Source organism: Gopherus evgoodei, chromosome 11 (assembly GCF_007399415.2).
Source record: "Gopherus evgoodei ecotype Sinaloan lineage chromosome 11, rGopEvg1_v1.p, whole genome shotgun sequence".
Classification (NCBI taxonomy): Eukaryota; Metazoa; Chordata; order Testudines; family Testudinidae; genus Gopherus; species Gopherus evgoodei.
The window spans coordinates 58,339,374-58,353,976 of NC_044332.1; the positions used below are offsets into that span (position 1 = coordinate 58,339,374).

Genomic DNA, 14,603 nt, shown 5'->3' on the forward strand with positions numbered 1-14,603 from the left:
TAAAACCATGACATTGCACCAGTGACTACTATTCCCCTTTCATTCATAGAGTTCTTCATTTTATTAGCTTACGCTACTACTTAGCTCTCTATGTAGCTGTTCTGCGCCTCCTTTTCTTCACATCATTGGCCCTCAAATTATTTCTGGAGGGGCTTTAAGGGACAGGCATGGGTCTGTATTGCAGTGCTCCAAAATACTGAAGGAATGTTGCTAAGCACTGGAGCATAGTAGTAACAAAAAGATAACTGCAGTTAAAACATGTGCCCTTATAAAGGCTGAATATATAACAATATGTACACTGTAAAAAGAAATAGATACGATTTATATTCAAATTAATTAGATATGATATAGTAACTGTTTTCCACACTTACTTGAATGATTCCAACAGATAAGATTTAATAACATATATCCTTTTGCACACAGAAGTATAACATTGCTCTACATATAATTTAGAAATGTGTTTCTAATGATTTACGGTCACCTTTAATCCAAGACCAAAAGCAAGTGGTCTTTCAGTGATGATTAGTCTAAATGAAGGGGAAATATATAATTTTATCATTAGCCAAGAAGGAACTACTGGCTATGCTGGTACATTATATAGTTCTATGTCTTGTTGTAGAATGCTGTACATGGTCAAAGAAGAGATTAGGAGGTTTACCGTTAACTTTCAACATTTTCTTTAAGAAATTATAGTTCAGCAGTTTCAAGCTGAGGGCATCCCAACAAAGCAAGTATAATGGAGACTATGCAAAGAAGTGCTTAGAAGCCTGAATATTTATCCATCTCTTCCGCTGTCATCTCACTCCATTTGTTCTACTGAACCCTCATCCATATGCTTGCCAAACTCTCAGAACAACGTGACATAGACTTAGTCTGTTGGCAGGTTTTCATTTGATTTATATAGTGTAAACAGTTATTACAATTTACATTATGATAAAGCTAAACTATCATTATATATTTGACACTTTTTAGAGTACATAATATTACACCTGTCTCCCATGGATATTCTCTTCTCCCTCTTTCAAGACTATGTTAAAACCTCATTGTAATGTTTTATGTAAATATATAAGGAATACTTGATGGCTAATATCTGTAATGACATTTATCTTCAGGAGCGAGTTATCTAGGATCCGCTCATGTGTGAAGATAAATGTCATGAAAGATCAGTCATTATAGTATATCTATATAATGTAAATATTTTTTTACCCCTGCTGTTCTTCAGGACAGGAGCTGTATTTCATGACAGTTTTTAAAAAAAGATAGAAGACTCAGGATGTGTGAGAACAATGGGTTCTGAACACTGTTAAAACTTTACTGCCTTGTACATTGATGTGCTACCAGTGAAACATATAACAGACTTGGGGCCTAGATACCATGGTGAATGGAGTTGGGGGTGGGGTGGGGAGGAAGAAACAATAATATTACAGGTGTGTTAAAGTAGAGAAAACAGAATATAGAAATCTCCTTATAGTTGTGTGTATAGAAAGAGATACTTTCTTGGACTCCAAGTTGCTGAAATATTAAGCTGATAGGTGCCCTAGAGATACTTGGGACAGAGACAATGAGAGAGAGAGAGATCCATACCCATTTGCCTCTTTCCTATGCATCATGGGGAAATAAAGAAAGAAATACGGTAATCAGCCCAAAATAGGAGCAGAGAAGAAAGCAGGTATTCAGAAGAACCCCCCAAATGTGCATGTGCCAGAAACCCCTCTGTGCAAACTCCTTTTCAGAGCAGATGGACCACAGACAACCATGCACCATACTGTTAGAGTAAAATATCCATGATGTGGGCTCAATCCTACTTCCACTGAAGTCAGTGACAAAGTTCCTATTGACTTCAATGACAGGAAGGATCAGTTCCCACCTGCACATATAGAGAACTAGACTGGACATCCGTCCATGGTCTGTGACTCATCAGAGGGGTCACAGAGTGCAGCTTTGCTAGGGAATCTAATGACAGTATGGAAACAAGCAAATCATGTTACCAGTATTTAGAAGGAGCAGGAAGGAGTAGGAAAGCAGAGATACTTCCACACATTTGTCCAGAGATTCATGGAATTCCCTCTGTCTTCTACTACGGATCTCTACCTAACAAACAGTTCAGGGACTGGCCTTTACCCTATATTCCCCTGTGTTTTCTGATGTGCCACCTGTACCTGCACTTGCAGAGGAACATGCAGTAGATTATTTGGTAGCAGTTTTGTGGGCAACTATTTCTTTCTATGTGTTGTTACACTGAAGGTAAACAGAATTCTTTATTTATTTCATAATGGACACATTTTGCAGAAAGAAGCTAGTTATAGATCTACTAGGTATCAGCTTTGAAATTTTCTTGAATTATTTATTAAATGTCTCCTGGTAGCTTGTAACAGCAGGAAGGAACAAGTTTGCTACATAGATTTACCATGCAAGGAAACAGCGTGTTCTCCTTGACACCTCTAGAATTATACTGATTTGAACCGGTGTGTACTTTGTGCTTAGCCTTGCTCATGAGAAATCTGAAACAGATTTGGTTTCCTAAACCAAAACTTAGATGATAGTAGGTGTGCTGCAAAGGTGATTATTTCAGTCTCTCTTTATAGAATTTCAATACCAACATATCCTTTCAGACAGCACTCCGCTACCAAGCAAGGCATTGGTATCGGCTGCATAGGGGTGGAGGGTCTGTGTTGACAGTCACTACTAACTGAAGGATCCTTTGTGGACAACAGTGGTTGGAGGTGGGAAAAAAGAGATAAATTAACTGAATTATTAATTAACCTAGTAGCATCAAGTGTCCTTAGTGAAACAAGAAACTTGCTCACCAGCCCTTGCAACTGAATATAATGTGCTAGTTTAGACCAGCCAAGATATTTTATACTAATCCTCTCATTAGAAACCATATTGTAAACATTCACCATTTAAAACATTCACTATTTAAAAAAAAAACAACAACCTTCCAACATGTGCCCTATGGATAACAGCATTTACAATATTCCTCATTTGAAAGTTTTTGTTACAAAACTACTATTACTGCATCCACAAATAATAATATTCACTTATTCTTGTGCCTGTATCCAGATGCTAGATCCATGGTGCACATATGAACAGAATGAATAATAATAAATAATCACAAAACTCATATATCTTTCTTACACCCTTCTCTGAGCTTCCCAGTACATTCTGTCCACTCTTGTTTAGATTATAAACTGTTCAAGGCAGGGACTGTCTATGTTTTGACTTGTGCACCGCTCAGCCTATTACTGGCACTTAACAAAAAACAGGTAATAGCCTCCAATTATTCATCTATCAATATGAAGCAATTGGATATGTCCAGATTATCATTACTAACTTTTGTAATGTGAATAGGAAGTCTCCTGTAAGAGAGATTCATTTCTGTAACGATGGTTCTACTGTAATCACTTCGGGAAAGTTCGGATGATGTAGGGATTTTTTTTTCTGAACTGTGTTTTAAAATAAGAGCCATATTTCAATAACATTATTCATCCTGAATAGTAATTTACTATTATAGCAGTTCAATGATTTACATGGGATTATTTGTGGTTACTGTCATGAGTAAAAGTATCATCATTGCCCTACATACATTGGTCAAGATGATACACACATTATTAAAATTCTACCAGTGTTTTTGTTTGCCCTTTAGCTATAAGTTTGTCACTCATTTCTGCTGTGCTGGTCCCAGGCCTGACATTCAAATGCTAGACATGTCTGTCTGTAATTCAGAGTCCCTTCATAGCAGTGAGAAAATAATGCAAAAAAATTAAAGTTATTTTATCTTCAATTATTCACTTGAATTTAAGCATTAGCATCCTTTTTTTTTTAGCATCACACCTTTGCCTCCTATGAATATCTATTGATGTGTTTGCTGGCAGGATTGATTGATGAAACAGGGAATATTAATTGAATATTGTAAAAACATTGATAAAAAGAGACTTTTCAGTATATAATTATGGATTTTCACACAGGAAACCTGATTCTAACACTTACATTCATCCAATCATTGGAACAAAAATACGTTGTGACTTTATCCAATGAAAACAGTTTAAATTTGTAGTGCTCCCAACTAGTTGTTTACAAGCAATCTACAGATCAAAAAGTTATTCATAGACATTTGAATAACATAGACAATAGACACTATTCATAGAATAGTGATTCATTTCAAATGACTATATTTGGGAAAGTCTTGCTCTATTTGCTGACAATTCATGAACAGAACAAGAGGAGCAATTGTTCAAATAAATGGTTTATACTGAATTACTTGCCCACATCAATCTTTTTTCCTAAGAGATAGCCCTGTATATTTCCCTTAGGATCCCGTATTAATTTCCTCTTGAGTCCTAACAATATTATATACTCTAACATAACATATATACTGTCTCTGCCATTACCACGCAATAATTGTAACAAAATACATAACACTAAACTATGTTGTACTGAAGACACAGTCGCTCAGAGCTGTAAGTTCTTAGAGACACTGCAGTTTCAATCCATTAGATAAAAATTCTTTTACCTATAATTTTCAATCAGTTACTATATTGTTCAAAGAAGCGGACTGACAGCATAAGCATTATGTAAGTACTGTATTTTCACATTTAATTCAGGATGGGAATGAGAGCATTAAGTATTCTGTGCCAGAATAAACTGATGGATTGATTTAGCAACACTGAAGTCGTACTGTGCTCAGATATGTCTGCAATTGCTCCATTATCTTATAGGTGACAATAATTTCCAAAGATTTATGAAAAAACATATGCAGAAGATGCACAACTCCCCAATATAAGTATAATTCTCACTTGGCGGTAAATCCTTGACTTTTGGAATATGGAAACATTCACGGAGGTGTTTCAGCTCATCTTCTTCATCTAAGTGCAAAGCAAGTTTCTGATCTGCTGGACTGCATCCTAGCTGTGCGGCAATTTGTTCTAAAATGGTCACTGGGAACCCATGAGAAGATGAATCCATTTTCAAGTCATTTAATTTCACCTTAAAATGAAAAACATCACAGTTTAAATTCTACAGGATACATATTCTCTAGGAGCTGACAAGAGCCCACTAATGCAACTTCAATTTACACCAAAGATTTATTTGATTCCAAGCTTTTATAAAGTGAAATATTTGAATGGGATGGCAAACTACAATTGATCAATTCAAGCATTTACAAGACAACATATTGCTGTAGCCCCAAAGGCATCTTTCCCCCAGATACAGTGCTGTTTCCTCTTTAAATTATATCAACAGCTTTCTAAGTTCTACTACTGCACTGACACCAGTAACAAGTTCTATAGTGTCCTTCACATTTGCAGAACTCAGAGCCAGGGGCAGCATTATTATTTTATTGTTTCTGCAATCTGTGTCTGAAAGAGAGCAGGTGTGTAGCTACATGTGAAGTTGTTTTCCAGTCTGTGCAATCTTCAAACTCTTTCAGCTTTTTCACTTACTGAAATAAATAAATAAATAATGAAAGGGAGAGAAAGAAAAAAGAAACACTGATGGCACACAAAGGCATGATTGGAAGTGTGTTTTCTAGAACAGGATTTGAAATAATATTTCATTCTTACTAGACCACATACCAGTTTATGTTTAACATTATACTTTCTCTGCTGTGAGAAAGAGAGGGGAAAACACAGGCCAAGCAGTTAACATGACAGGCCATATTTTCCAGAGTATGCAAACCACAAATGCAACATCTGTAATCCCACTAGTATTCACATGAAAAACAGAGACACCCATAGGTTAAGTGTTTGGAGCATAAAAAAGTACCCTTAATACATTTTTGATACATTTTCACAGGCTTATTTGAAAATTTAGCCTAACATCTTTTTTGTCAAAGAATATTTTATTGTCCAGGTCTTACTGAGCCCCTACTATGTTCTGCAGCCCAAGGAGCACTTGGAAAAACTGACTTAATCAGCTATTTGGGGATTGGCCCAGTTTAAAGAAAGCTCCACGCTGCTAGAATGCATTCTATGTCATTCCCTTTAACAGCCCCAAAGGAAAGGCTGCTATAGATTACACACTAGACCAGATCAGCTCTAAGAATTAGGGAAAGAAAACTGGTTTAATGCCACTTTTCCCCACCCCCTCCAGCTGTACCAAGCAGAACTCTGGTGCAATTGAGAACGGGGCCTATATTCTTCCACTCTTCTTACCGACATATACCTCTGGTAAAAATTATTTCACTATAGAGTAATATGGCCAAATAACCTCCTGCAAATTCCTCGTTTTATTGATCTAGCTTCATTGTTCCATGAAACTACAAATTCTACAGTGATAGAGAGAGACAGAAACTCAGCCAGACACAAAATCAGTACAGATAAGATCTTATAGTCACAGTGCACCATGTAGATGCTAGAGGTGGGATCCATGAAAGCACCCAAATGCCTAATACTGGGGTTTAATAATAATAAGTCCCAGTTTTGGTTTCACTGTGATCCATAAAACTGCTGCTGAATACTGTAGGCACCTAAACTCACTTGGTGCCTAAGTTTTTAGGGTAAAAATTCCTTAGGCACCTGTGTTTCTACTCTGGGCATACACTTTATTGCCTTACTTTAGGTGTCACGATGCCTAAGAACCAGAACATTTCACAAGCTGGGTAAGATAGGTTTTTGGCCATCTAGGCTGTTTGTGGGGCCCAATCTGGTAGCTGTGCTAAGAGGCTGCCTACTGGCTCAGGTCCCATTCAAAATCTGGCTAGAGAATAAGGTAGTAATATAACTGCTAGTCTAGTAGCTAGGGCACTTGCCTGGGATGTGGGAGGCAGAGGCTCTATCCCTGATTCTCTGCTCAGGTGGAGGGCAGGGGGAAGGATTTGAACAGGGGTCTCCCTCCTCTCAGAAGAGGTGGTTCCTCAATTTCTCCTGTTGAAGCTGTTCCACTGTGGATAAATAATGAAAGTGTTTGGAGCAGGGGGACTGGACCCAGGATTTCCCATCTTCCAAGCAGATGCCCTAAGTACTGGGCAACAGAATCATCCTCACACTATCTGGCCCAGAGACTGTCCTATTGTGGATACATACTTAAATAGGTTAGAAAGAGCATGATAACATGGACAGCAGTTTCTACATAGTTTAAGGCTGGTGCACATGGGAGACTAGTTTTATGTACTGGTCTTGTTTGAATTACATAGAATTCAATTACTTATTGTCTCTACACACACACACACACACACACACACACACACACACACACACACACACACACACAGAGGCTCACTCACTCTCTCAACCAGCAGACACACAGTTCATCTGATAAAAAGAGAGAAAAGAAACAAAAAAAGAAAAAGTTGATATTTAACTTTGAAATTCTCACATCTTATAGTTTCTCAAACCTTCAGGGTGGTTATTTGAAGCAGCTGGAAAAACAGTTGGTGATGTTTTGTTTCTAGTGACTCAGCTTAGCTGATTAGCATAAATGGACCCAAAGGCTAGTGGAATAGGAAGTTATGTATGCTTGACTGTATGCTTGACTGTGACAAGTCTAAATGTTGCTGGTATGACCAAGCTCCTTACCCTTCAATGGTCAGCTGTTGAAGGGAAACTTTGGCCTTCTGTCAAGTACTGTGACACTGCAGGGCCAAGACTAAAGATTCCACCTTTGATAACACCTCTTATGGGTTATAATTAGATCTAGGCAAAAAATCCTAGACCAATAATTTATTTGCCAACAATTGCAGATTTGGTTGACTCAGAAGTATCCATGAATCAGATATAAAGTCAGCAAATAGTGTGGGCTGGGAGAGGAGGGTAAGATTCGCATACTGGCCAGAAAGGGTGGTTGGGGTGCTGGTGCCCAGTTTATAGCCTTTAGCCCAGTGGATAGGGCCCTCACCTAAGGCTGTGGAGACCCAGCTTAGAATCCCTACTCTGAAGCAGAGATTTCAACCTAGTTCTCCTTCCTCCCAGATAAGCATCCCAGCTGCTAAGATGCTGGCTACTCTGGGGTAAGTCACTCTCCATCTCTCTTGTTGAAGCTGTTCCACTTTGTATAAAATACTTGAATGTTCACTGGCCTTGAGAAAGAACATAAGATTGAATCTGTAGGCTGCTAGATGTGACTTTCACCTGGGAGAGGGGAGACCCAAGTTCAAGCATCTACTCCCATGAATATTTTTGTGCACAGCGTTAAACAGCTTTGACAGCAAATGTTGAGAGACCCTGCTCCTCACAGCCTTGTGGTAAGGGTGCTTACCTGGGATGTGAAAATTTGAATCCCCACTCCAGCACAGGAGAATTGAATGAGGGTCTCCCACACCACAGGTGAGATCCCTAACCAGAGGGCTTTATCACATTACCACCACCACCTTTTCCCTTTCCTTCCTGTCCCACCTTTTGTGCCCTTTCAAAAACAAAAGACCCCCCCAAAAAATGGTTTACTGCAAACGTGTTGTTCTATCCAGAACTAACTATTTTTGATTGGCCAAAGGTTTTTCAGTTCAACCTCAATTTTTTTTATAATTATTATTATTATTTTGGAAATGCCAGTGAACCAAAAAAGAAAGAAAATCAGTTATTTGCCCAGCTCTAATTATAACCAGGTTTTGCCTCCCCCAATAACTCTTCCTGGAGTCCTTCAGAGGATCAGAACAGGGTTCAACCTCTGGAGCCACTTGACATTGACCAGTTAAATTTGATTTAGTAACCTTTATAAAAATGATGATTTTTCCCCAAATTTACTAAAGCTCCTAAGAGTCCAGAAAACCCAGCTAGCCTAGTTGATAATGTTGGGCATCACTGGCATTGACAACTCTGCTCTTCTCCAAAAATACCACATGCCAGAGGTGACTTCTATGTTCCAGATTTTGAATTCCAAAAATTGTTGCATCAACCATTAGTTCAGAATCTATGTTCCAGTAACTTTCACTTAAAATGCAGAAGAAAGTCTCAGACAGCACTGAGTCCCATAGGGAAGCCCTAGGAGGCAGCTGTAACTTAGGCAGTCTGGGGCCTAAATTACACCAGGGGCCTTCTCTCTAGGCCTAAGGTGATTTAAAGTCACCTTACACCCCACCTACCTCTTTTCTTCTAGGCTGAGAGGTCTGTTCTGCCCCTCTCAGAGGCACAATACAGAATCTTACCCTTAGACATTTTTTAATAAGGCCTATATATGCTCAATAATTATCACCCTGAATTAATGACCACGGTACTCCAGATGACCTTTGCCTAAAAAGCAAATATTATTACTCCCAACCCCCATTTGAGGCATGATCCAAAGCCCACAGAAATAAAAGTGGGTCCTTCTATTAAGTCCAGTAGAGTTTGGATAAGGTCCTTGGTTCCCTGTCATTGCTGCATTTTGCTATACCTGATCAATGACTTCTATTTATTAAGATTCTTATTTATATCAAGTTTTGACAGCAAATTAAAAAAAACCCCACAAATATCTAGAAGCTATGAATGAATAACTGTTTGGAGGTATGTGATGTGACATAAACATTATGAAATAAGATAAAACTACCAAAATAAAATCAATCAAAATCCTATTGAGGAATGAAATCCCAGAAACCCAGTTCTGAGACCAGAATGACTAAACATTTTTGTCTTTGGAATAGGAGTTAGGCTTGCTGGATGCTAAACCATGAAAGCCTGTGCAGCCTTTATGACCGGCATAATTGAGCATCCTAATTGCTGCTGACAAAGCCATGCAATTATTTCATACACTTCCTAACATTAATTTGTTATATCCTATATGCCCAGAAAATAACATTTCTTTTGTAAACACTGTTTTACCCAATTATTGACAGCTAACTGAAAAAAATATGTTCTGTATTCCTCTCCAGTTGAAATTCAGAGACTTATTAATGCAAATCTCACCATGATGAATTCACTTCAGAATTTTGTCAAAATGGGGCAAGTTTTCACTAACTGAAACAAAAATGGTCAGAACACGGCTCATTTTGTTTTAAATTTAGTTGAGATGATGTGATTTCCTCCTCTGCTTTTTCCCCTTTAACTTTCTGATGCCTATTTGGCTTTCTAGAGACAGCATTTCTTCTCTATAACTGAAAAGAAGTGATATGGAACTAGGATTACTGCCTGGTTGGTATTTGACTGACCTGGTCAGCTTTTTTATGGATTTGCCAGTGGACAGAACAATAATTTAATCTGCTGGGTTTTTTTTAAGAGAATCTAAAGATTTGCAATATTCTCACAATACACAGGGATATCTAATATTAAAAGTTTCTGTGTCCATTTAAAGATGCTGCAGTGTTCACACTTCCACAGGTTAAGCAATAATAGATCAAAACTGTTGAAAATACAGCAGTTGTCTGCCCACCAACACACACATGCACCATGCATGTGTGAGAGAGTGTTTCAGTCACGCCAGAGTGAGGAGACATGCAAGGTATATTAAATCATGGAAGATCAGGGCAACAATGCAAGTGATCCTACTACACCCCTGAAAAAAACAGCTCACATCAGAAACTGTCCATTCAGTGACAACAGGCTAAAATGAAACAGCCTGCAAAGACTGGCTGGCAAAATTTGCTGCTGAAACAAAACCCCTTTTGTTATAAATGATGTCATCAATCTTATCTTTACATGTTATCCCTCTGGATATTATAAGTGGGCTGTTGTGAGGGGGGAGGTGTGCAGAGTTGCTTTGTGGTTGGGGTTACAGCAGGCTTGTCTTCTGCATTTTTTTTTTTTTTTTGCATTTCAAAGGTGATAACCCTAAGTGGGACTCAGTTTCTTTCAATGTTTCTACCTGTATTTTCCAAAGTATCTTCTGTTTCTCTTCTTTCTCCCCTTTGGACTCTGCTGTCTGTTTCCCCACACCTCTTACCATTTCCTCTTTTTACTGCTACCCTTGCCCATGCTTCTGTATCTGGCCCTAGTTCTTTTGTTCTCTTTCTTCTCTTACTTCATATCATTCTCCTCCTTGTATGTTACCCCTCCCCACCCACACACACACAGAGATTTGATGAAAAAGACTCACTAGTGGCTATTGGCAGTCTCCTATTTTCGAATAGAACAGATGCAGCCAAAATTAAGCAAGCTGAAAAACAGTCATTATACAGTCTTTCAGCACAAATATCAGTTTTATCCTTACACTTCCCATTTTAAAGCTATAAAACAAACACAAATGCCACTAACAGCCGTGTGGATATTTATCTTTTGCCCTTTATACATAGTTTACTAACTGAAAAAAAAATCTCGAAGGAAATAAACCATCCTATCAAACTTACAGGGAAAGGACATTTAGGTTTAATTATAAGCACTATAATTTGATTATTTTTAGATCAATTTTATACTATTTTATAGTTCTATTCTCTGCCTATACAATTGTATCATCATATCTTCTTTATTCAACTGTCCCCCAATATTTTCCTAAAGTGTTGAGAGCTGATTACTCATGGTACTTTCTGCCCAACATGGCGCTGCCACAAGGCATAACATGAATCTTTACTTAAAGCTGAATCACCCTAACCTTTTAACAGAGGTTATCAAATGAAGAACATTTGTTCTACTTTCTGCCCTCCAATAGCAGTTCACCAGGTAGCCAAAGGTACTTTAGTCCATAGAACTTTGACATTTTCCAGGCTGCTGGTCAAATAAATGTTTAAGAGAGTCATATGCATATCCCGTAGTCTCAAGAGTTAAAAGCCACCAGCTGAATGCACCAATAGTCCTTTCCCACCTGTAGTAATGCTACTGAACTACAGAACTGCAGCCTTTAAAAAAAAACAGTTAAGTGCAAGGGTCTGATATTGCAGCTCTTGGGCAAGTTAGAAATTCTTATTCATATGAGTACAGTTTGCAAGATCAGTCCCTAAAAATGCAAGCCAAACAATTTGGTTTCTAAATTTACATCATCCTAACAGGGTTTTCAAAATACTGCATTAAATTCAAGTAAGTTATAGAAGTATAAGTAACAGAAAAATTCTAAATATAATATTCACAGCATGACTGCTACAATATAAAGAGAAACATTCAGGAAACATATAATTATATAATTAAATAAGTTACACAGTACAATGTCACATCTGCACCAACAGAATGTGACAGACTGGAATTACAATAAGCTCAGTTACTTAAAGTAACTTAGACACATTTTGACCTTAACATCAAAAACTGACATAGTGTTAAAAGTAATTTCACACAAAGCTCATCTTTCTATTACATAGTAAAACCACATTACCCTGCAGCTAGCAGCCATTTCAGACAAAGAATAAGGAAGTTCTTAAACACTCAAACAAACAGCTTTTTCCACAGACCTGTTTTTTCTAGGTAAAGACTGAACAGCACTATCTCTGAACACGTGACCATCTGCTGCACGTGACCATCTGCAGTTAACCAGAAGTCAGATACATGAAACTTATGCCTCTCACGGCAGCAAAATTAAATGCAACACTAATTAAAAAAAAAACAAAACAATAAGCAATTTAACTTTCTCTCATGTAGAGATACATTAATAGATCCTTATTAGCAGATGAGGGTGTGTTTACATTTGGTGCTGGGAACAGAGTGTGGCCACAGGCAGGACCGGCTCTAGGCACCAGCAAACCAAGCACGTGCTTGGGCAGCACAATTCCAGGGGCGGGACTTGCTTCGGCAGTTGCGCTCTCGGAAGTTTTTTTGTTTTGTTTTTTTGTTTGTTTTTTGCTGTGGCAGTTGTGCTCTCAGAGAGTTTTTTTTTTTGCTTGGGGTGGCAAAAACCTAGAGCCGGCCCTGGCCCCAGCCACAGCTAAAAATAGAATGTAGCTTCAGTGGTGCAAGTGGCTAGTGACCTTGAGGTAAATGTCTATTAGCTTGGGCCTTTGCTGTCACTCTAGCTATCTTGGCTACGTGCTGTTTTTAGCATACTAGCTAGGTCACAGCTAATGTGAGTATATCTCCTTCATCTAGGATTTATGTCCCCAGCTCTGAATGCAGACATATTAAACCAAATTCTCTTGCCAGACCTGAGGAGAAGGGAATAGATATTTGACTAGACGTGAGACTCAGTTTTGCAACCCTTGCTCACACTGAGTAGCACTTATTCATGTGAGTAGTGCCACTGAAATAATTATTTTAACTAGCTGTTAGAAAGGGGATAGAAGTTAGAAAGTGCAGCAGGACAAGTCAAATTAAAAAAAAAACGAACTGGGAGGTGGGTGAGTGAAAAAGATGAATAAATATAGGTAGCGTACAGCCAAGAGTCAGCAGCATTAGTAAGGATTGCGGCAAATGGATGAGCAGTAGGAAGTTCAATTTACATAATATGGATATCTAGTAGTGCATATATTTGAATTTCTGTGTTTGTCAAAATTCAGTCACTTTGCGATAGACAAAAATGAAAAGTATTAGCAATTGTCTGTCTATTCAGCCTCTGACGTGTGAGCTAGAAGGGGCCCTAGGTTGGCCCTATGTGAATTAAGACATATGTACCATCATCCATCTCACTCATGATCTGCGTCTTGGTTCTCTGTGTGGTGTTTAGCAATCACTCAGAGACAAGCTGCTGGACAGAGATATGCTTCATTCAGTGTCTCAGCTTCAATTTCCTCTGTGTTAAATATCTTAAAAGGTACAGTCCCCACAACTTCCTTTCCCAGCCAAATTTAACAACCATGAACAATCAACAATTATATAAATACAGAACTTCTAATATTTATAGCCACCCTACTAATTACATTTACTAATGGTATTTTATGAACTACCTTGTACTGTCTCCCTATATCTCCCTTGAGATATCAATACAATGTTGTCAGGAGGCAGTAAGTCAATTTGATCTGATGGTTCCATGTCCTAGAACTCATCTGTCTTAAGCTGTTGTGGTTGGTCCCTTTCTGAGAACTATTCAGGCAAAAGTGAAGGCTCAGTGCTACTTATTCTCCCTCCTTTTTGGAAGCTGGAGAAGGTGGTACCTGTTACTCTTCAGTATGCATCTATGTGGGGCAACAGTGTTATAAGACCACAGCAAAGAATCCTGTGGCACCTTATAGACTAACAGACGTTTTGGAGCATGAGCTTTCGTGGGTGAATAATGTTGGAAACTGATGTCTGAAGAACTTGGATTTTCAAAAGTATAAATACCAGACAAAACCAAAAATAAACTCCAATCTGATTGGGGTCCCGATAGCAGTAACCATCTGAAGAAAATGAGACAGTTTGCATTTGTGATGGAAATCAATGGCACAAACATCAGTGGTGTTTCAAGAAGTTGCCCTGTGGTCTTATATCAGAGGGGTAGCCGTGTTAGTCTGGATCTGTAAAAGCAGCAAAGAATCCTGTGGCACCTTATAGACTAACAGACGTTTTGGAGCATGAGCTTTTGTGGGTGAATACCCACTTCCTCAGATGCATGTAGTGGAAATTTCCAGGGGCAGGTATATATATGCTAGCAAGCAAGCTAGAGATAACGAGGTCAGTTCAATCAGGGAGGATGAGGCCCTGTTCTAGCAGCTGAGGTGTGAAAACCAAGAGAGGAGAAACTGGTTCTGTAGTTGGCAAGCCATTCACAGTCTTTGTTCAATCCTGAGCTGATGGTGTCAAATTTGCAGATGAACTGAAGCTCAGCAGTTTCTCTTTGAAGTCTGGTCCTGAAGTTTTTTTGCTGCAGGATGGCCGCCTTAAGGTCTGCTATAGTGTGGCCAGGGAGGTTGAAGGAGAGAAACT

General features: G+C 38.5%; 1 protein-coding gene across 1 annotated transcript in view; it reads right to left on the reverse strand.

The window, feature by feature from the left end:
- The window catches only part of KYNU (kynureninase), an 82,388-nt gene extending 70,168 nt beyond the window's left edge, over positions 1–12,220 (reverse strand). Inside the window, 2 exon segments of the mRNA XM_030580628.1 lie at positions 4,797–4,986; positions 12,145–12,220. Coding sequence (XP_030436488.1) covers positions 4,797–4,986; positions 12,145–12,162 — 208 coding nt within the window. The 5' untranslated portion in view covers positions 12,163–12,220.
- Between the last annotated feature and the right edge of the window lie 2,383 nt (positions 12,221–14,603).